Genomic DNA, 22,240 nt, shown 5'->3' on the forward strand with positions numbered 1-22,240 from the left:
ATGTTCCTTTGAATATTTGTGTGCAGGTTTTTCTATAGACATATGCTTTCAATTCTCTTGAGTCTATTATACTTGGGAGTGGAATTTCTGGGTTATTTAGTAAGTCTATATTTAACTATTTGAGGAACTATCAAACTCTTATCAACTGTACCATTTAACATTCCCACCACAATGTATGTTCCAATTTCCCCACATCTTTGTCAACACTTATTATTTTCCTTTTTTAAAAAAAAATTATAACTGCTCTTTTAATGAATTAGAAGTGATATCTCATGGTTTTGATTTGCATTTTCCAGTGACTAATGATATTGAACATCTTTTTGTTGCTTATTGGCTATTTGTGTATCTTCCTTGGAGAAAGGTCTATTCAGATTCTTTGCCCATTTTTAATTGAGTAATTTGTCTTTTTATTGTTGAGTTGAAAGATATTCTGGATACTAGACCTCTATCAGGTATATGATTTGCCATTATTTTCTCCCATTCTGTGGATTTTCACTTTTTAGATATTGTCCTTTGAAGCAAACATTTAAAATTTTTTTAATGAATTCTACTTTATTTTTTTCTTCTGTTGTTTGTGTTTTTGGTATCATATTTACGAATCCACTGCCAAAGCTGAGGTCACAAAGATTTACTCTGTATTTATTACTGTAGCTTTTACATTTAGGTCTTTGATCCATTTTGAGATAGTTTTTGTATATGGTATCAGGTAAGGGTCCAATTTTATTCTTTTGCATGTGGAAATACAATCTCAGAATTATTTGTTGAAAAGACTATTTTTTCCTAATTAAATGGTCTTGGCATTCTTGTTGAAAATCAGTTGACCATAGATCTATGTGTTTACTTCTGGACTCTTAAATACATTCCTTTGATCGATAATCCTGTTCTTATATCAGCATCACTCTGTCTATATGTATCATCCCCCTGTAAAGAATGCCCCCAAAGGAAAAATACCCTATTAGAAGTAACAAGTGAGTTCTCTAAGGCTGTATGCTACAAGATCAATATACCCAGATCAGTTGTGTTTCTATACACTAGCAATGAAATGTGAAAATGGAATTAAGAAAATAATTCCACTTATAATAGAAAGAAAAAGAATAAAATACTTAGGAATAAATTTAACCAAGGAAGTCAGCTCTCCCGTCTATGGGTTTCACTTCTGTGGGTTCAACCAACCACAGATCAGATTTTCCATTTGCAGGTTTCTGGTAGCAGGGATTCCTCCTGCAACCAATCTCCCATTAGTACTGAGGGACAGGGATGGCTGTATTGTTGTGCTCTGATTTCCAATTTTAACCCCTTGCATTTGGAGATTTCCCTGTATTCATCTGAAATTCATCTATTTTTTTAAAAACAAAGTTCTCTGTGTATCTTATCTAATATTCTTATATATTTGGAGAGAAGAGAGAGTAACTGTGTATCTGTGTAAGTGGTTGGAGAGTTCTAGGTTAGATCTTTCCCTCATATTGCTGGAATTTTATCAGTAGATTTTCTAGGTGTAGATAGTTTTTGGTAGTTCCAACTCAATTTTAAGAGAAAGATATTAAGGACTTTTCAAGCATAAATTAAATGGAGCATATTAATAACAAAGTGATGATAAATGACTACATGAAAAATTTTAACATATACACAGTAGAAAAACTTTAAAGGATAACAACAAAGAGGTAGAAATATTTGTAACATATATGTTGATAAAGGGCAAATATATCTCTATATAAAGTGTTCTTTAATATGAGTGAGAGAAAAAATGTTAGCCCCTAATAGAAAATGGCCAAATAATATTTTTTAAAAAAGAATTCACAGAAGGAATACAATTGGCTAATAGAAAAAAAAAAAATAGCTTCATTGATGAAATACATGCAAATTAGAATAGTGACATGTTACCTTTTTTGCCTTGCATATTTTCAAAAATTACATGTTTTGTGGGCAGGTATGGAATGGAAATGCTCAGATAACTCAGTAGCAAAAGTGTAAATTGGCATTACCTTGTGGAGGACGTTTGACAACACATAAACTCTGGTATAATATATCTGTATAATTTAAACCAGTAGTTTTACTGCTTGGAATTTATCCTAAGAAAATAATCATTTTTAATATAGAAGAAATACAATGATGTTCATCCCAGCATCATGTTTAGTGGCATGAATTTGGAATCAACAATAGAGAAATATTTAATTACACACAGTAAACTATTTTAACATCATTAAAATTAATATTTTTAAATGTAGGCAAATTGCTCTTCATGTAATGTGAATGCTAAGTGAAAAAGGGCAGTATACCAGGCTATGTAAAAAGTGTGATAATGGTTCCATAAAAAATAACAATCATGCCCACAACAACTGTTAAACAAGTACATGCATATACATATAGAAAAATAAAAACTTCTTTATATTAGAAATAAATACCCCCATCTTATCGACAGCAATTATCTTTGGGTGGTATTTGCTTGTTTATATAGTTCTGAATTTTCCAGATTTTTCAAGAATAAATATGTATTGCTTTTTAATTAGGAGAAAAGTACAATAATTATGAATAAGATGTTTTCACACAGATTAAGCAGATTATTATGGTGTGGTGGGAATTTTATCCATATGGCCCTGGGATTTTCTTCTTTCAGTTTATGAGCTGAAGTGCTGACAGTTGTGAACTGGTTTGCTAAGTGATAAGAAGCAGCCTTGAAATTTGAAGTATTCTAAATCTTAAGGATTTACAATGAAGAAAATACTTGGGCAAATAGTGTCAATAAGCCTGATATGTATTGTTGACTTGTCACCAGTTCAGTTAACATCTGTGTGATGATAACGTTATTCCTTCCCCATTTGTTACAGTCTCCCGTCCCACCCTTCACCCAGCCCATGCAAGTAGTTCTGTGTTGCAGTAATAAGCACTAGGCCCATTTGAGTAGTTCTCTCTCACTCTAGCCCCCTTCCAAAACCTATCACGTTCACTTTAACTGTTATATTTATTGCTGCGAATTTGTTAATGGGATTTCCCTAAATAAGGACAACCATCCTCCTGGTTTTAGGATCATGGTCTCTTTAATTATAATGGAGTTGTCATATTATGTCTCAAGTGGAAATCTGAGTTAATTCAACCTTATTTTGCATCTCCTGTGTGCCACTGTACTAATATTAGGCATATAGTAAGGAATGGACTGTATGTAATCTCTGCCATTCTGTAGTTTCCAGTGGAGACTTTATAGTATAGAGGGGAGAGAATGGTGGAGTAATTTAAAAAATGAGCTACTTTATGGGCTTGAATGCCTGGTTTATAATTTAGCAGCTTGTTATTTAACCTCTCAGTATCCTGACCTCTAAAGTAGAAATAAAAGTACTTTCTTTTATCACTCTATATTTCCTTATACTTTCCCCTTTTCTTCATTGAACTTTTCACTTCTAAGACATTATGGTTTTTGTTCATTTAGTCACAATAATGTAAAATCCTGGAGGACAATCGCTTTGTCTGGTTCACTAACATCTTTCTAGTATCTAGTATAGGATCTACTGCATAATAGCTCTCAGTACATTGCTGTTCCTTCTCCTGGGAGCATTCTTCCTACATATCTGCACACAGCTCAACTTCATGCTTTATTTAGTTCCCTGGTCAAGTATCACCACAATGGGGAGGCCGGAGGCCTTGCTAGACAACCTCTTCTACGAAATAGCATCCTCCATTATACTCTAGTTTATCCTGCTTTATTTTTCACCATAACACTTAACACTACTGATGTTATGTGTCTATCTATTTTCTTGCTTGTTGTCTATATTTTCCACTAGAATATAAGATCTCTGAATGCGAGGACTTTGTTCACTTCTTTATCCTCAGTTTCTTACCAGGCACATTAGGCTCTCAAATGTTTGCTGAATGAATAAATGAATAAAACTGTTGAATATATGGATGAATAGGTAAAGGAATAGTACTTACTTTATAGGGTTGCTATGAAAATGAAATGAAAAGATTGACATGTTGCACTTCCATGATGACTGACACAAGTAGATGCTTAATAAATGTTAGCCATAATATAGTGTTGCTCAGAATTTCTAATTCTTAAGAACAAATTTGCAAAATTAGTTTTTGTTTTTTTGGGGTTTTTTGGTTTGTTTTTACTATTTTATAGGAGAGAAAATTGAGGTCAAGATATGTTCAAGGTGTAGTAAGTTCTGGTTAGTAAGGGCTAGTTCTGGGATTCAAACTTTAACCTGTCTTGTTCTTCAACTGTGGCGTGTTTTACTTTGCTGTGTTGCTTTCAAAAAAAAATTAAAGTAGGCTCATGGGGAAGGTAACATTTGAACTGGCTTTGAAAGATGAATGAGAATTTGCTTGGCATACAGTGAGGGAAGGGCATTCTAAGCAGAGGGAACACCGAGAGCAATGACAGAAACTGTGGTTATGCAGGTGCACTTGTGGGAACTAGCTCCCTACTCTGAAAAGCAGCAGCAGAACTTTTATAATTGAGATGGTATGGGCACTCTGGCTGCCAGCCTTGTCATTGGATTTTACAAATCTTAATGGATAACTCTCTGGCACACAAGCAGTAGACCTGAGTTGTCCAGAATGGTAGCCAGTGGACATCTGTGGCCATTTCAATTTAGATTGAGATTAAAATAAAAAATTAGTTCTTCAGATGCACTAGCTGAATTACAAATGCTCAACAGCCACAGGTGGCCAGTGGACTATTATATTGCATAGTAACGATATGGAACATATCCATTGCAGAAAGTTCTGTTGTACAGCACTGTTATAGACAGTTAACACATGGTTAGGTAGAGGACACCATCAGAACATTTACGTAGAAGAGTAGAATAGTGAATAAAAAAGAGCCTAAAGTTTCCCAAACTACAGATCTTTTTAAAAACAGAGTGGGGAGCAGTGAATGGAAATTCTAATCTAATCAAGCTCTAAAAGGCCAGTTAGGCTTTTGTTTTTCTTTATAGATGAAAACTTCAATGTATTTGGCTTGGATAGAGATACAAAGTCAAAAGCTTCAAGAGTTCTGGGACATTACTCCATGGATGTAGATTAAAAATCATCGAATGTGCTTCCCTACGCCGCCTCGTTACCCTGGCATGCCAAAACAAATGGAGTCAGAACCTTGGAATAGCCAGTCCCTGATTTAGACTCTGAACTGTTTAGACTGATTACTCATTAGGTAAAGAATTGACTTTACTTAATATGGATCTATAATCATCTTCATATTTACAGAAGTTTATATTCCTGGCTCTTGTCACTTCACAAAAACTTCACATAAATCCTCAAAATAACCCCATTGGTTTGGCTCTGGTTCTTCAGATGGAGAAACAAGCGTGCAGGTGAACTTGTCCAATATCATATAACCAGGAGATGGTAGAGCCAGTAGGCAATCTCACATTTTCTGACTCATTCTCTCACATTTTCTGTTCCTCAAACCACCTTTACAATAGGGATACATCTCTTTAACCTGGGTAAAAAGAAAAGTAAAAGTCTTATGACCAAAATGAGAAGAGCTCAGATGAAAGGTAGGATGAGAGTGCTTAAAAAAGTGACTGTTTTGGGAGCAACAGGTTGATCCTCAGAATCAGTGGAAGCCACCAAAGTCCTTTCCGTTAGAGTAGTGAGCGAGTTGCTTGATGAGAACAGTCTGATAACACTTGGTAATTCACTTGACTTGCTCTACTGAGGAGCGGCTGAGTGAGACAGCATGTTTGATGCTGGGAGTCTACTGAAGTATTACAGGTGAAAGATGACCTGTGCTTGGACTTTGTAGAAAGAGATTTAAGGGGGGTGAATTTAGATACATTAAAAAAAAGTTTATTTTATTGAGTTATAGTCAGTTTACAATGTTGTGTCAATTTCCAGTGTAGAGCACAATTTTTCAGTTATATGAACACACATATGTTCACTGTCACATTCTTTTTCACCGTGAGCTACCACAAGATCTTGTATGTATTTCCCTGTGCTACACAGTATAATCTTGTTTATCTATTCTTTATATACCTGTCAGTATCTACAAATTTCGAACTCCCAGTCTGTCCCTTTAGATACATTTTGAAGAAAGAATACACATCATTTGGCATAAGGATCATTAGTCTAACTAGTTACTGAGGCTTAAAATGTTGATCTTCCCAATTCTACCCAGGATTGATTGTGTCATCCATCTTCTGGACTATGATAACATGTTGTTTACACCTATTTTATAATATTCATTACGATCAAACTTCATGTTCATGATTTTCAAGTACCTTGAACAAAGTAGGGTCTCCATAAATGTTTGCTGAGCTGAAACTAATCATCTTTGACCATTCTTTCTTATTCTCATACTTAATAAATTACCAATTTGTGACCATTTTCAAGCTTCCTCTAGTCTGTCTGTTTCTATACCCACTTCTTCTTTCTCTGCCACCATTCTCATTTAGGCACCAGATATTTATTTTGTGGTCAATTGAATCGTTTCTTAATTTTGTTTTGTTTTTTCTTCCAGTCCTTTAATCCTCTAATCCAACCTACATATGACATCTAGATTACCCTTCTTCATATATTGCTATTACAATTTCACTCTTTTTTCAGTGGCTTGTCATGATCTCTGAATTAAGTACACATCTGTAACTTGATATTCAAATCTTTTTGTATCTAATTGGAACCTAGCTTTCCACAGTGCTAAGGAAAGTTTTAAAGGAAGTGAGTTAGTTCTCCAGAATTGCTTGTTGATGTGTTTAGATGGCTTTGAGATTCAAAATAGTTTAAAGACATAAAGCAACATAAGACATGACTTGAAAACAATACAAATCAATATATAACCAACTGCTCTACCATGTGATTAGTCCACAGATGCTATAGAAGTTCAGAGCAAAAGATCGTTGAAACCTTGGGTCATCAGACATATAACTTCATTGGAGAAGCTGAGAGTTGTTTGGGATCCTGTATCATTTATTCATTTTATTTATTCAAACCAGATTTCTGCCTGTTTTTCTAACAAATATATAAGGTTTTAGAGTAATAGGCTCTGTTTTGTCAATATAAAAATATTTCCTCTGTCAGAAGAATTCAGATGCTTATGAATAGATGCTTGTGCTTAAATGTCATTATTTTAATTGTTACTGGATCCCTTCCCAGAACTTTGGAAAAAAATATATATATATACCCCCGTATACCTGAGCTGTTTCTTCTGATCAGCTTCTACTATAGACAATTGGTTTGAAATCATGTTGGAATAATTTGAGGAAAAGTAGTATTTGGCCAATATAGCATTTGAGTATCATAAAATTTAGGTTTCAGATAGGGTATGGCATTGTTTAAGCTCAACTTATGATATATAGAATTAGTCAATTATGTAGTAATATAGACTCAAAAGTACTATTTTAATGGATGATAAGTTTTTCTGCATGGTTAGCTGCTCTATTTTGTTTTTACTTAGGGTCTTAATACAAGGAAATTTGTATTTCTTTGTATTTTGAATGAAAGAAATGTAAAACGTCATCCACATTAGTAGAAATACCAGATGCCTTGAAATAATACTTCTAATTTTTTAGAGATTTTCAAAACTGGAGGGTGTAAATTGGCTAGCTGTACCTTTTTGGTGACTGGGTTGGTTACTTTTCTTGATGACTGTGTTAACTAATTAATTCAGCAAGATAACTTGTTTCTATTACCATGACGTGGACACCACCTTACCTACTAGTGTTTAACTCGTATCTGTTCTTAGTCTTTAAAACGGCTATAAGCCTATACTTATTATTTTTTATTTACTTAAACTTTATTTACTTTTGCATTCCTAAGCAAAATGAATAAAAATTTTTATACATATGATTTCATTTCCTTACTCCACTACTCATTCCAGTTTCTAAGGGCCTTCTGGTTTACAGGCTCTTAAAAATCTTTCTCTTTCCAATTTGAGTTTAAATAATTAGCTTCTTCCTAATTTGGAACCTCAACTTGAAAACTAGTATGTTTGATTTGGCATTAGATTGGGCATCTTATTTTAGATGAGACTATATAACTTTGGTTTTAGGTGCTCATTGAAGTGTTTGTCAAGCAGCATCTTTGTAGCTTTGAAGAAACTGGAAAATAGCTTTTCTACTAAGATTATGATTCTCCTTGACAGTCATTTTCACTGCAGTTAGGTCCTGGCTGTACCAATTCCAGTTTAAACAACTGGACTCTGAACCTGTTTTTGTTCTGAATAAGAAGTTTATTTATATGTTCGGGAGTACAGAGGCACAACCTGTTAACAGCTGTAAATTTGGTTGATTAAGCTGTGTGTGGACAAATTTACTAGGAGGAACTGTTCCCTAAAAATTCCAGTTCGCTTACATATGAACATAGTCTGGCTGTTTCTCACTAGTTTCCATCATTTCCTGCCAAGAATAATAAACATTTTCTTGCAAGGGATCAACACTAAAGGTTAGAAGTGTTCAGTGTTTTATCAATCACACTGGGCTGTCGTGAATCTCAGTAAACAAACACAGAGATATCTGTGTAGATGCCTAGGGAAGCAGTTGGACCCTAGAGAGATCATTTCTGTCAGACTGTCTTCCAGACCTTTTAAATGTAGGTGAGTATCAATTATGAGTAGACATTTATTGTAATGGAAATTATGGATGTTTGGGTCTACATTTTCACTTACCAACAGTTCAGGGAAGCTTGTGGTTTTAGTGGATAATAATAGGCTGGGGCCAGAAACAGTGTTTTCTTAATTTAGTGTAACTGTAGATACGATTATAAGTATTACAATAAAAATGAGTTTATTAATTTAAACTTATAGTATTCAGCATTTCCCTGTTGTGGCCTGTTGGGCAAACTATGGCCTGGGGGCCAGACTGTAGAATGTTTTTGTGGTAAGTGCAAGCTAAGAATGGTTTTACATTTTTAAAAGTCTGTAACAAACAAATAAAGAAGAATATGCATCAAAGACTACATATAGCCTTCAAAGACTAAAATTTTCATTATCTGGCCGTTTAAGAAAAAGTTGGCCAACTCCTGCTAATACAGATTAGCAATAGTCATGATGATGGTCCAGTACAAGGATCCAGTAAGTAAATGCCATCTGAATCAACGAAGCAAGATGAAAATATGGAAAATATGTTTTTCAGAGTTTTAGTTTTAGGGTATTTTATTTCTGATTTGCACATGATATATAAAAGAGATAATACCAGTATTCTTATGGGGCTATTACGAGCATTGAATCATGGCTCCTTGCAGTACCTTACACATGGGAGATAACTGTTAGCTGTTGCTGTTGTTATCATAATGTGTTGGATAACTGACAGTTGTTTCTTTGTTTTATGAGTCTCCCTTCTATTTTATCTGTGCTCTGTTTGCTTTGTGTTTAATTTTGTAAGCCACTTTAAAATCTTTTTGAATTTAGTGAAATGCAAATCTTAAGTGCAGCAGTTTTATTGTTCCTATTCCTATGGCTATGTAACAAATTACCCCCAAATTCAATGGCAAAGAATGATCAGTTATTATGCCCCCAGATTCTGTGGATCAGGAGTTTGGACAAGCCACAGCAGGGATGGCTTCTCTCTGTTCCACAATGTCTGAAGCTGGAAAACTCAAAGGCTGGGAACTGGAATCATCTGAAGGCTCATTCATTATGGCAGTTGTTGCTGGCTATTGGCTGAGAAGACTCCCTTCCTTTCCACATGGGTCTCTCCTTGTGATCTCTCCAAATAGATTGTTTGAGCTTCCTTATGTGGGCTATCTGGGTTTGCTGGAGCATGCATTCCAAAAAGAGAGAGCCAGGCTGAAGCTGCATCCTTTCTCTGACATATCCTTGGAAATCACATAACATCATTTCTTTCCTACTCTGTTGGTCAGAATAGTCACAAGTCTACCATGTTCAAGGGGAGAAGAAAAAAACACCGTTTGATGGGGAGTGGCGAGGTTCTGGAAAAGCACTGAGACTTGCAGTGTAGCTGAGGACATTTTTTGGAAATATAGTTTACTATAATTATATAATTTTTATTTATATATAGTTTTATTTATTAAACACATATGATTTAATCAATATTCTAGGTACTATTCTAAGTACTTTACAAATATTAATTCATTTAATCCGTAACAGACTTATTTTTACAGATGAAGAAACTGAATCAGAATATTGGATTAACTGGAATACAACTTTCTCTTGATGGATAATGAAGTTACTGTGATTTGTTTAACTTGCATATTATGTATTTATTTAAACATTAAAAATATTTCAAATGCATATTTCTATTTCTTGTATTAGAATGGATTTAAGAGAAGCACAGTTTCTAATAAGTAATTCCTTAAATGAGTGCAGTGGTCAAACCTCCAAGATTCCATCCTTACATATTCTTAGAGCTGGGGCATGGTAAATAAGTTGGGATTTCTTCATGAAGCAGTTTATAAATGAATCAATAAGTTATGAATAATAGTCTGTTTGACAACAATTTTGGACTAACTTACCAAACCTGATTGACAGATTGATTCTGTGTCCTTTGGTGAAAATAAATACAGTATCTTGTTCTAGGTGTGGAAATCTTACCCAGTTGGTATCTTTTCCTTCATTGGTATTGAAGTCACAACTTTTTGTTGGTAAGGTCAGGGGTCTTTCAGCCTCTATTAGCATGCAGTTGTTTTATCAGGAACAAAGATCTCCCCCTCCCTTTTTCTTCTTTTTTTCATTAACAGTATGAATGTATATTGGACACATTTCAGGCCCTGAGAGTGAGTTAATTAATAAATTAATTAATTAATCAAGCATTCATTCATTTATTTTTAACATCTGTTGATTCTGCTTTGGAGATTTAGTAGTTTCTGACCATGTTGTTTATAGCTTTTCAATTTTCTCTGTCCGTCAGAATTCAGTAGTGCTATTTTAAGGATGGGCCAAAGTGACTTTCACTCTGGTACATTTGTGATACAGTTATGCTATATCTCCTGGTCTCTGTATGTATAAATGTATATATGTGTATATGTGTATATGTGTGTGTGTGTGTGTGTGTGTGTGTATATATCAAGTATAAAGTATGCAGATAAGAAAAGGGTACCCTTGTTAGATTATCAAAGCTCAAATGAAATCTTTTTTTGAATATTTAAATACTTTTCTTTCTAATTGGAAAATTTGAGGTGTCCTTTTAAAAGAGATATTTGATTGAGAGTAGAAATTTGCATAATCAAAACTTGCCAAATCTCACTTTGTTTTTTTTTTTAAATTTAGAGATCCAAGAGAGCAGTACTACTCTGAATGTGAATGAACTGAGTACATTGATTGGAATGCATAATTTAGAAGCATGCTTTTTTCTTCTTTTTAACTTGGAAATAGTGTAAGAACGAATGCAAAAAGAAGGAGCCAGTGGATTCAGTCCTGTCCTGTCCTGCTGCTCACTCACTCATTTGTTTGAGAGGTGGAATGGTGAAGTGCCAAAGAGCAGGGGCTTTAGAGTTAGACTGACTGCGTTTACATTCCAGCTCTACTCCCATCTGTGTGATCTCGTTCTAGTTACCTAAACATTTTGTGACTCACTTTCATTGTGCAATGGCTGAATTCTCTCATTGGTAAAAACAGCATCTATCTCATAGTGTTGTCCAAATTAGATGATTTAATATATGTAAAGTGCTTAGGACAGTGCTTAGTGCATTGTAAGCTCATAAATGCAAGCTCTTTTTCATTAATCCATCCTGCCACTCACTCAGTCACTCATTAAAGAAACAACATATATTGAACACCTACTGTGATGGGGATACAAAGATAAAGGTCTGCTCTGGAGTTATGAGTAGCATAGTGGGGCAGAGGTGTATAATAGTCTTTATAACATAGGATGAGGGCAGTGACATGTTGCAAAGCAGATATATGTAAGTGCTGTGAAACAAAGAGGATGGAATTTCTGATAGCCTTAAACAATCATTTTACTTTTCCATGACACTATTTATTTATCTGAAAATGTTCTTTTTTGTGGATGTTTTAAAAGTTTTCAGGGCAAAACCTCTCCTTTCTTTGCATCCCTGTATTGTTTTATCTTACGGTATTTATCATTTTTTTTATCTTGTTAAATCATTATTTGTTCATATCTTATCTTCTTTGCTTGAAGACTTTAAATTTCTGTATCACTGACAGCCACTCAACACAGTTCAAAAATACTTGATAAACATTTACCAAAGTGGCTCAAGTAGTAAAACTGATTAAAGTGCTTAGATGTCAGTCTCTGCTTCCATCTTTCTGAAGGCTTTTTAAAGGCATGTCGAGGTAGAAAAATACACAGTTTGAGGGTGAAATGAACAGGGTACACGTACGCCTCACCATCTGAATAATCAGGCTAATTCTCTAGATTTTCTGTGGAGGTAAAAAGCCTCATTTGTATCATTTTGCAATTTCCATGGTATGAATACTTTCCCTGTGGTCAAATTCATGCTCCTGGTATGACATCACTGAATGCTGAGTTGGGAAGGGATATGTAGTAGAATACTGTTACATAGTAGTATTCCTGCCATATACATACAGTAGATGTAAATAACTGAGCAAAGATAGGAGTAAAATCTAGTAACACAATTAACAAATGATGAATTTGAGTATTATTTTTATTTTAATAAAATTTAATCATATTTAATTTTTAATGATGTCTGTCTTTAACACCTGGCTTAGAATATCCCTGAAAATTTAACAATGAGAACTGGTGAACGTGTACAAGCTGACTCGACCACATCTCTTTACCCAGGTCCTGCTGTTTACTGATTGTATGACTTCACCGCTAGAAGCTATGCTAAGGGTATTATCTGTGAATCAGAAAAAGCACAAAGATGTTCATCATAGCATTATGAATATAACAAAAAGCAGCCTAATTGTTTAAAGTGAATTGTGGTTAAGTAAATTTATTGGAATGTTTCCTGAAATTAAAAGTGATTCTTTGAAGATTTTATAACAACATGGGAAAATGCTATATGTTTAAGTGAAAAAGAAAAGAAAGATGCTAAATATCTAATTTATATAGAATGATCAAAAATTTTTATAAATATAAAACATGCTAATGAGAAGGAAGTGTTAGTGGTGAGGACATGGCTGTGTTCTTTTCTGTATCCTTTTCTTCATTTTACAAATTTCCAGTAGTGAGTGTATTTTGTACTTACTATGAAAACATCGTATCATTTCTGTCACAAAACCAAATTCTAAATAACACCTCTAATTTTTGTCAGATTAAAAGGCACTATCAAGATAGATATTTTCTGTTTTAGAAATTGAATATTTTCTTCTAAAAACCAATAAAATATACAAATTGAATTTCCTTTTTATAGATCAATACTGGATTTGTTTTTTCCCCAGAGACTTTAAGTATAGGCTATCACAGATTTCCATGGAAGATTTTGAATTTTTGTAAAAGTATCCTACATTAAACATTTTAACTCCAGAATTACCTACTTTAAATAACTGCTTAGTAGTTAAGTAGCTATCACTTTAAAAAAAACTGAAGATATATTGTTCCAAAATTGATGCTGGGTCCTGTGTGTCCCACATTCCTGCCTAACTTAGACATTGTTAAAATTTTATTTGATCATTTATAGCTCTTCTTTTGTGAAAGAAGTTTTCAGACCTTTTCAAATTATCTTTAAAATATAAGCAGATAATCTAATTTCACACTATTTTCTGGAATAGTTTTAACTCTTTTTCCCTGTCCCTTTTTAGTTAATAACTGGTTAGCTTTAGTAGACAATTTAGAAAAGCTAAGCTTTTGTGTAATTTTTCCCCCTAAAGATTAAGATGTGATGAAACAAATCACCTGTGGCATACCTTGTAGTAGGAAAATGCTTTTTGGGTGACTTTTTAAAAGTACTAATTTAAACATCAAAGCAAGTTCTATTAAGGTCTACCTTTGTTCCAAGGTTGTAATGTCTCTTGCCACTTTATTTACTTGGTTTGGATGCGTTTCAACAAGGATTTGGTTTAATGTAATTCTCTATATATTTATGAGGGAAGAATTGAAGCATTTCATTATTTCTTGAACCCAGTGATCTCTCCCTCCTAGGAACTTCTAGTACTTATTATTTCTGTGTTTTTGTCATGTGCTTTTTGAATTACTCAGCTTTTTGTTTGTCTGGATTGCCTTTCTAAAATACCATAAACTCCTTGATGTAGAGATGTGTGGGCCATGGGGTATGATAAGCAGTGAACCTTTGAGTAAGTACATCTAAGTTTTCCGCTTAGCAGCTATGAGACCTGGGGTAATTATTCTTTGGGCCTCAAGCCTCGTATCTCCAAAGTGAATATAATAATCTTTAGCTTGTGTGGTTACTAAGAGGATTAAAGGTAAAGTATGTAATGTTCCTGGCATATAGTAGGCATTCAACAAATGATTATTTTTTAAGTATCCAGTAGTAATTGAGTGAATGACTGTGTATTAGTCTACTTCAGCTGCTGTAACAAAATAGCACAGACTTGGTGCTTAAACAGCAGAAATTTATTTTCTCACAGTTCTGGAGGCTCAAAAATCTGAGATCAAGGTGCCAGCCAATTCAGTTCCTTTTCCTGGCTAGCATTCAGTTCCATTTCCTTGGAGGAGAGCAGGAGAGAGAGAGGGATACGAAGTAAGCTCTGTGGTGTCTCTTACATGGCACTAATTCCATCTTGAAGGCCTCGCCTTCATGACCTCATCTAACATAATTACTTCTCACAGGCCAATCACATAGGGGTCCAGGATTAAGGCTTCAGCATATAAATTTTACAGGGACACGGTTAAATCCATAGCAGACTTTTTCAGGGAAATTTTGATTACTGAAACAGTCATTAAGCACATACAAAATTTTAATCATAGTCAAAACAAAGTTCAGAGAAGTTGACAACAAGATTGTAAAGGAGCTAAGGGGGAAAAGAGATGGGAGCAAAATCTACAAAGTATTGGTTCAATGCAGAAAATACTTTCAGAAAGCTGGCATGGTTGACAATGGCAGATTCTATACAAAATTCTAGCGGGAGGGAAGTTGAGAATCGGTCATCTTTGTGTTTGGTCATCTTTATTATTTATCAGTTTCTATTGGTATTCTTTTTATGGCCATTGACGACAAAGGCATGGGACTGAGTATAAGACATGTAGAAGGAAAGTGATTTAGAAGGCAATTGTATCATTTAAGATTAGGCTGACTGCATATAACAAAAAAAGAGATGTCTATCTTATTGCTCCCTCGTCCCTAGCGTGCCTCCTCATGGTCCAAGAGGGCTGCTAGAGTTTCAGCCATGGAGTCAGTATTACAGCTAGCAAGGAGAGAATGTGCCCCTTCCCTGCAAAGGCACTTCTAGGAAGGTGCACATAGCACTTCCTCTTTGGCTGAAATTTAGTTTCATGGTCGTAGCTGCAAGAGCAGTGACAGGAAATACTGTCTTTTGGTTGGGCATCAATGTATCCAGCTAAGGACTGGGATTCTTATTATTAGGAAGAAGCGGAAAATGGGCCACGGGGGGCAATTAGCTTTCTGTGCAGCAGTTATTTTTATTTTCAATTGCTGTAATATTTAATAGGTAATTGATAATACATTGACATTTTTCAGAAAATAATTATTTTTCAATTATAAAAATATGTATTTCTAAAAAATACATAGAAAATTTGAGTTGTTTGAGATCACTCACGGAATATATTTTAGTGACTAGTCCAGACCTAAAGAAGGCAGTGAGCATGGCCTCTAATCCTGTTTTTCTTTTCTTTTTCAATGTGTGAACTATCAGTGTCTTTTAAAAAAAGTCATTAAGAATTACTTTTAAAAAGTACACTAGAAATGCAGTTCCTTTTAGAGAACAACCAGAAAATACGGAGGACTGAAAAGTAGAAAATAATAGCCACTTACTAACATTTTTGGTCTACACTCGTTCAGGCTTTTTCTGTGTTCATATAAAAAAATTCATTGTTTTCATGTAATGGTTACAGAATTTAAGTTTGAGAAGATGAAAAAGTTTGGGAGATGAATGGAAATGATGATTGCACAACAATGTGAATGTATTTAATGTCACTGAACTGTACACTTGAAAATGATTGAAATGGTAAGTTTTATGTTATGCGTATTTTACCACAATTTTAAAAAACATTGATTGTTTGCAAAAATGAGATCATACTCAATATCTTATTTTATAACCTACTTTTTATATTCAACAATGAAAAGAGAACACCTTGCCACATAAGTAAATATGTTTTTGCACTGTGATTTTTGTGGCTGAATATTTATTTTATCCTTTGGATATACCACCTTTTATTGAGGGCCGTGTTAAAGCAAATAAAAAGGAGTGTTAGCCCTTTCGTTTTTAAGTGGATTCACAGAGAGCTTTGTGATGCATGGCAGAGGACCTGGGGAAATAACCAGATGGTGGAAACTGAAACCCCCCCTGGGTCCTTAAACTGTGTCTGCCTTGTTCAAATGACTCTCTAAATAAACTACTTTACTGTTCTGATGTCAACATGGCAGCTTTGCTTTTTTTTTTTTTTCCAAGTATAATTTTTTTTTTATTTGTCTAAAAGGATGTTTATTCCAGACTAGTGGTTCTCTTGGATTTCTGCCCTACTATGTTAATGTCATATTAGAGGAATCAGGGCAAAAGAGAAGCATAGACGGAGAATATCACACCCTGAGAACTGGTTCCTTCACACAAGGATCGGATGCCAGTGGTGGCAGGCATGTCTGAAATTTCAGCATTGGTAAGCCACCCGGAGGAAGGTTTTCTCCTGACTTGAGGTCTGGCTCTCCCTTGAAATGCTGTTTTTCCTACAGCTCTTCTGAGAGAATGCTTGTCATTTTCCCACACCTTCACTGTCATGGGGTCATTGTCTTCCCGAGTCCCCCCCCCCCCCCTTCAGACCACCATTTCTTCACCTGCTGTAAAATACTCTGCTTCTTTGAGGATGCTTTTGCTACTTAGCTAAACCAGCTGTACTGTCAGTGTCCCCCACCCCCTTCCTTCACTCCCTGTCTTCGTGCACCTCCATTTCCCCCACTCTTCTTCCAGTACCTTTGTCTTTTCATCTTTTTTAAACTGCATCTTTGGTACCCTTTTCTTCCTCTCTTCTGAAATTCAGATATTTTCCTCTCTGGCCATAATTTCCTTATTTTTCCAGCTTATAGACCAAATCTTCAGCCTGATGGGGACTTGCAGTTATATGAGACTAATTCTTCACTCTCCTTTCTCTTCACTTTAGATTCCATGGACCATAACTCTAACTTACCTCTTGTCAACTTACTGAACTCTTTGCCCCCATTATCAGTCATATCTACTTGATAAATTCCCAACTGTGAGTGACTCTGAGCTTTTTCTGCATTTGCTCCTGAGCTGCTGAGTTCAGTTCAGAAAAATGCAGTGAGGCAGATTAATGTCGCCATAAATACATGGCCCTCACCTCATCTGTCCTCTCAGCGTTACCTAGCAATCTTGTTTCATTCCCTCAGTAACTCTGTCCTCCATTCTCCACGACAGTGTTTCTCCTGGGGCTCCTCCTGATCTCAGCTTGTATCCACAGCCTCACACAAAACTTCCCCTGAGCACCTCGTATAAAGTTGTTCTCCCCACACTCCCTCCGTCCTGTCACCCTGCTTACTTTCCTCCGTTAGAGTATCACGATGTGAAATGACCTTGTTTACTTGTTTATTTTATGTGTTCTCCCACATAAACAATGATCATGTGAACAGGAAGGTTATTTATTTATTTTTTTTACTACTATGACCCAACCCCAGTGCCTAGAATAGTACCCAGCGCATTATGGGTGCTCAAAAAAAAATTTGTTCAGTGAAAGAATAACAACTTCAGTTATTTTCTACTTCTTTCAAACATCTTACTCATTGACTCCTGTCTGGATACTCAGCCAATAACTACTTCCAAGTCAATAGGAAAGATAGAAATCTTCAGATGGATACTCCTTCCTCATCTGCCATCAAAAGTGTAAACCTTCTCACATGGTTATTTGTCCTCTGGCCCTTCTGTTATGAAAAATGGTTTCCCTCATTTCCTAAAGGCTGGATCCCCTCCTTTTCCACCTCAGAGGGGTCTTGATTTTTCTCTAATCCTGTCTGTCTCCCAGATTCTGTGTAGAGTATGATGATTATGAACGTAGGCTTTGTAATCAGACATGGATTCAAATTTGAGGTCTGTTGCTGTGAAATCTTGTGCAAATTATATATCGCAGCCTTAGTTTTCTCATTTGTTAGTTGGGGATAATACTTATGTCCTAGGGTGGTTGTGAAGATTAAAAAAGATAGTATCTTTAAAGTGCTAAGCTTTATAGTTGGTACTAAGTAAGCTCTCAGAAGAAAGGTCTTTGTATCATTATTATCTCCCCTTCTACTCGCTCCTAAATTTATTGAGTTCACCTTTAAAAATTATTCTATTTCAGCTACATATTTAGCATTCTATTTTCTCTTCCCCAACACACTTCTCCAGTTTTTACCTTCTACTCATTTTGGAACCCACTTCAGTCTGTCTTCACAAACATTTCAAATTTTATTCCCAGTCCTAATCCTAAACTCACTACTTTCCCACCCATCCCTCTCCAAGCCCGTTCTGCCTCCAGTAACTTGATCTCCCAGTGGTTTAAGTCAGAAACCTGGGAGGTAGTCTTTTCCCCTACTTCTTCCTTCCCTGCATTTCATCACCAAGCAGAATTCTGATAATCACACCTCCTAAATATTTCCTAAAGTTTTCTGCACCTCTCTTTCTTTAGATGCCGCCATTTCAGAGCAAAGAGCTATCATCTCTCCTGTGCCACACTTGCTTCATACTCCACACTGCAGATAGTGAGATCTTCTAAAAAGTGCAAAGCTGACAGCATCATTCCCCTTCCTAAACATTCCAGTGATTTCTTACTATCTTAAGGGCAGAGCCCTTCTCGATCATGTCCTGCTTACCTCTTCAGTTTTACCTTGCATCATTGTTCCCCTTGCCCATGCCCTGGCTCTATTGAATTTAATTTTTTTACACTTTGTTCAGCTCTTTCTTGCCTCTGAGCTTTCGCATTCTGTTCCACTGACTGTTTCATCATCCCTCTTTCCTCTTGTTCCCAACCTAAATTTTACTTCCTCAAATGGGCCTTCCCGCAGGGTTGCTGCCCCTGTGGTCAGTTCCGTAATTACCCCATCATCGCAGTGTTTGTTACATGTGATAGTTCCTTGTCTCCTCTCCAGACCCCAGAAGGCAGGAGCCACATCCTGTGGGTTGGTCAGTGTATTCCCTAGTATAGAGCCTGGCCTACAGTAGATGCTCAACAAAATTGTCTTAAATGTTGTTGTTAAATGATTAAGCGAGGAGAAAAACCATCTTATGTCACAACATTTGTTAGGGCTAGAGCTACATATGGTCTTCCTGTATTTAGCTTTAGTGACTATATCTTTAAACATAAGTAAATATGAAAAATAATAAGACTGCTTTTCAACACATGCTCTTATTTTTTCTGTCTTCACACATTTCCCTTATTTTAAAATCTTTTCATGTTTGTTTTTATGCTGCACTACAAACACCAATTTTTTCCCCCATTTGGATGCTTCTGAGTGTAAATGCCACTTAACATCAGCACGTCTGCCAACTTGCATTCAGTCTTCCAGCTATATTTGGATGACATGTCCATGGACAATTTTGTGAAGTTTTTCAATGAAAAGTTGAGTTTAAATCATGCGGTGCATTCTGAAAAATAGCGGCATCCACCGAACTGCCTTGTTTTCCAGCAAGCTGAACAGAAAGCGTCAGGAGAGAGGAGGGCTGTGGCCTAGGCTCTTTGGGCCCCTTCACAGCCCCTCCGGCAGCTTGTTGCACACTTGGAGACTGTGGAGGGGAAAGCTGGTGATGGATTAATGATCCTCTCCTTCCTGGTCCACAGTGGGTCTAAGTAGGCTCTGAGCTGAATCATCCCTGGCAGGGAAAAATGAATGCTCTGGAAAGACCTGGGTGAATAGAGCCTGCTAGCTAAGAATGCATTTTCCTCAGGGTTATTTAGGAGAACTTCATTATGGAAGGTAGTTGATACTGACTGTGTTGTTGTTGGTCCTAAGGAAGAAGTCTTTTTTTTTAACCTGAGATACAAACGGATCACTATACATTAGTGTTCCTTGCCTTGCTGATATGACCACCAACTGTTTGACTCTTTGATAATGCAGTTTGGGGAGCTTTTGTTCATTTTTCAGTGCATGTTAGATCAAAAATGTAATTAGAAAAATTTTACAAGGAAATATTCCTAATCTTGCAATTATTGGGCCTTTCATAGCATTGGAAGATAGGATTTGTCAGAACTCTCTCCTGACCCAGAACAGATTAGACTTGTTTTTAGATCAGTAAGGATTATTTGTTTATAGTTTATTTATATAACCCCATCTGATACAAAAGTATCATTAACTAAAGTCAGTTTAACAGATGTCCCCTGTGCATACTTTCAGGCAGACCTAGATACCACTCTTAAGAAAAAAAGGTAAATCTGTTGCTTTAAGATCCCTCAGAGGAAGGTTAGGCTAGTTAATTATAAAAAAGTCCTTTAGGAAGAAAGAGCAGGCTGTTCCAATTTTTTTTTTTAAATCTGCTCTGGCAGTTTGTCTATACCCAGAATACCTGGAGGGCTCCTCTGAAGAGTCTGGGATTCCTAATGTTGCAAGTTAGGCAAATTCACCCCATGCGTCTTGGATTTCAAGCAGAAGCGAAGAGAGGATATGACGAAAGGAATTAAATCGGGCCTCCAACGTTAAACATAGCCGAAATTCACACTGGGGATAGGTCTGCTTCCTGGTTGCAATATGATCTCTGATTTTTTTTGGACTCTGATAATTTAATTTACCCAGTCTTTTTCCTTTATATAAACTGTGAAGAATTTATATTCATGGATTTCATCATTTTATCTCTTATTTCTGGGGTCTTTTTTTCCCCCTCTTTTTCCCTTATCTTTAAAAAAATAACTTGTGTTTGTCTTTTAGGAAGGTTGGCAGGATGTCTGGTTTTCAAGTGCTCAAAAAATGAGCTGTTTTTATTTTGTGCACATGCTCAGATACTCTCTGAAAATATCAAGTAATACAGGGAAAATTAATGCACGTCTTTAAAAAGTGAAGAATTACTTTCTCACAAATTAACAGATTCTGAGTTATATGCTTGGGTAGGATACAAAAATTAAAAAATACAACATTAATCTCCTCTTGTTGAGTACTAGTATGCAAGAAAGACTCACCTCATTACTACTCCAACACTCCGGAAGGTGGGTTCTGGCTGCCATTTATAAAGTTAACTCCATTTCTATGGGAAAAATAAATCCAGAGTTAGATATGGAAGAGCAGTCAGAACAGTTTTCCCCCTCTCATCACTTGCTTTTGCTTGATTGTAGTAGGAAGTTGGGGAAGCAGAACTGCTACTGATTTTCTAGACATTGAGAGGGCCATGCCTTCCTCTGGGAGAGCAGAGGATGCTCTACTACCCTTTGAAGCAATTTGGACTTGGGCTTAAATCCCTATTCTGTAGTTTTCTTGCTATTTAGTCTTCAGGAAACCACATTTTCTGATGCTCAGAGAGATTAAATGAGCTTAATACTGAGAGTGAGTAAAAATATGACATTTTATGTTTATGATCTGATTCACCTGGTCGAGTTGTGCCTCCTCTTTCAGAGCACAAAAAGGTAGGCACAGTCTCCAAAGTCTGTCACTATTATTGCCCTCTTGTTACTGACCATGATACCAATTTATTACTGTCATAGACTAAGATTTATAACAAAACATAACACCACATTCAGATATCCTTGTAATACAAACAAAATAACAGAATTAGTTACCGCTAGAAGTTAAAAGTTATCTACCACTTTTTCCTAGATGCTCATAATGATTAAAGGTTGGTTATATGGTAGATTTCAAACCCTAAGAACAAACACAGATTATGTCAAGATGTAGAATTTTTGCTAAGATTATTTATATACTTAGTCTCTTCTTTTTTACTCTGTGATATAATGTGATTTCATTTCACATTATAAATCTCCAAATGCTGCTCTCTTGTTATATAATGTTAGTAAGTATCTGGCATTTGAAATGTGTGGCTATTGTGAATTGAACTTCTGGGGGAAAAAAAGTAAACTGTTGCCATCACTATATGACCAATAGTTAAAACATAGAAATTATGTGCGTGGAGATGTTAGAAGATTCAATTGAAACCATTGTGCCCCAGTACCTTCATAACTTAAATGCAAATACTGGCGTATATCCAGAAAGTGAGGTTCAATTAAGTGCAATTGTTTCAAAATCTTACAAAATCATTTTCCTACCAAGAAATCTTGGTAGCCATATTGCTGACTTCTCATGAGAGAGGCAGATAGGACTAAAATGAGACCTG

General features: G+C 35.7%; 1 protein-coding gene across 6 annotated transcripts in view; it reads left to right on the forward strand.

Moving 5' to 3' along the window:
- Positions 1 to 22,240, forward strand: part of RAD51B (RAD51 paralog B) — a 697,181-nt gene that overhangs the window by 120,653 nt on the left and 554,288 nt on the right. The window contains exon 8 of one of the 6 annotated variants that reach the window (XM_064486061.1): positions 6,795 to 7,238. The exons of the other annotated variants lie outside the window; for them this stretch is intronic. Coding sequence (XP_064342131.1) covers positions 6,795 to 6,965 — 171 coding nt within the window. The 3' untranslated portion in view covers positions 6,966 to 7,238. Of the gene's footprint in view, positions 1 to 6,794; positions 7,239 to 22,240 lie in introns of those variants that run through there. 6 annotated transcript variants of the gene reach the window in all.

This window comes from Camelus dromedarius, chromosome 5, assembly GCF_036321535.1.
Source record: "Camelus dromedarius isolate mCamDro1 chromosome 5, mCamDro1.pat, whole genome shotgun sequence".
Classification (NCBI taxonomy): Eukaryota; Metazoa; Chordata; class Mammalia; order Artiodactyla; family Camelidae; genus Camelus; species Camelus dromedarius.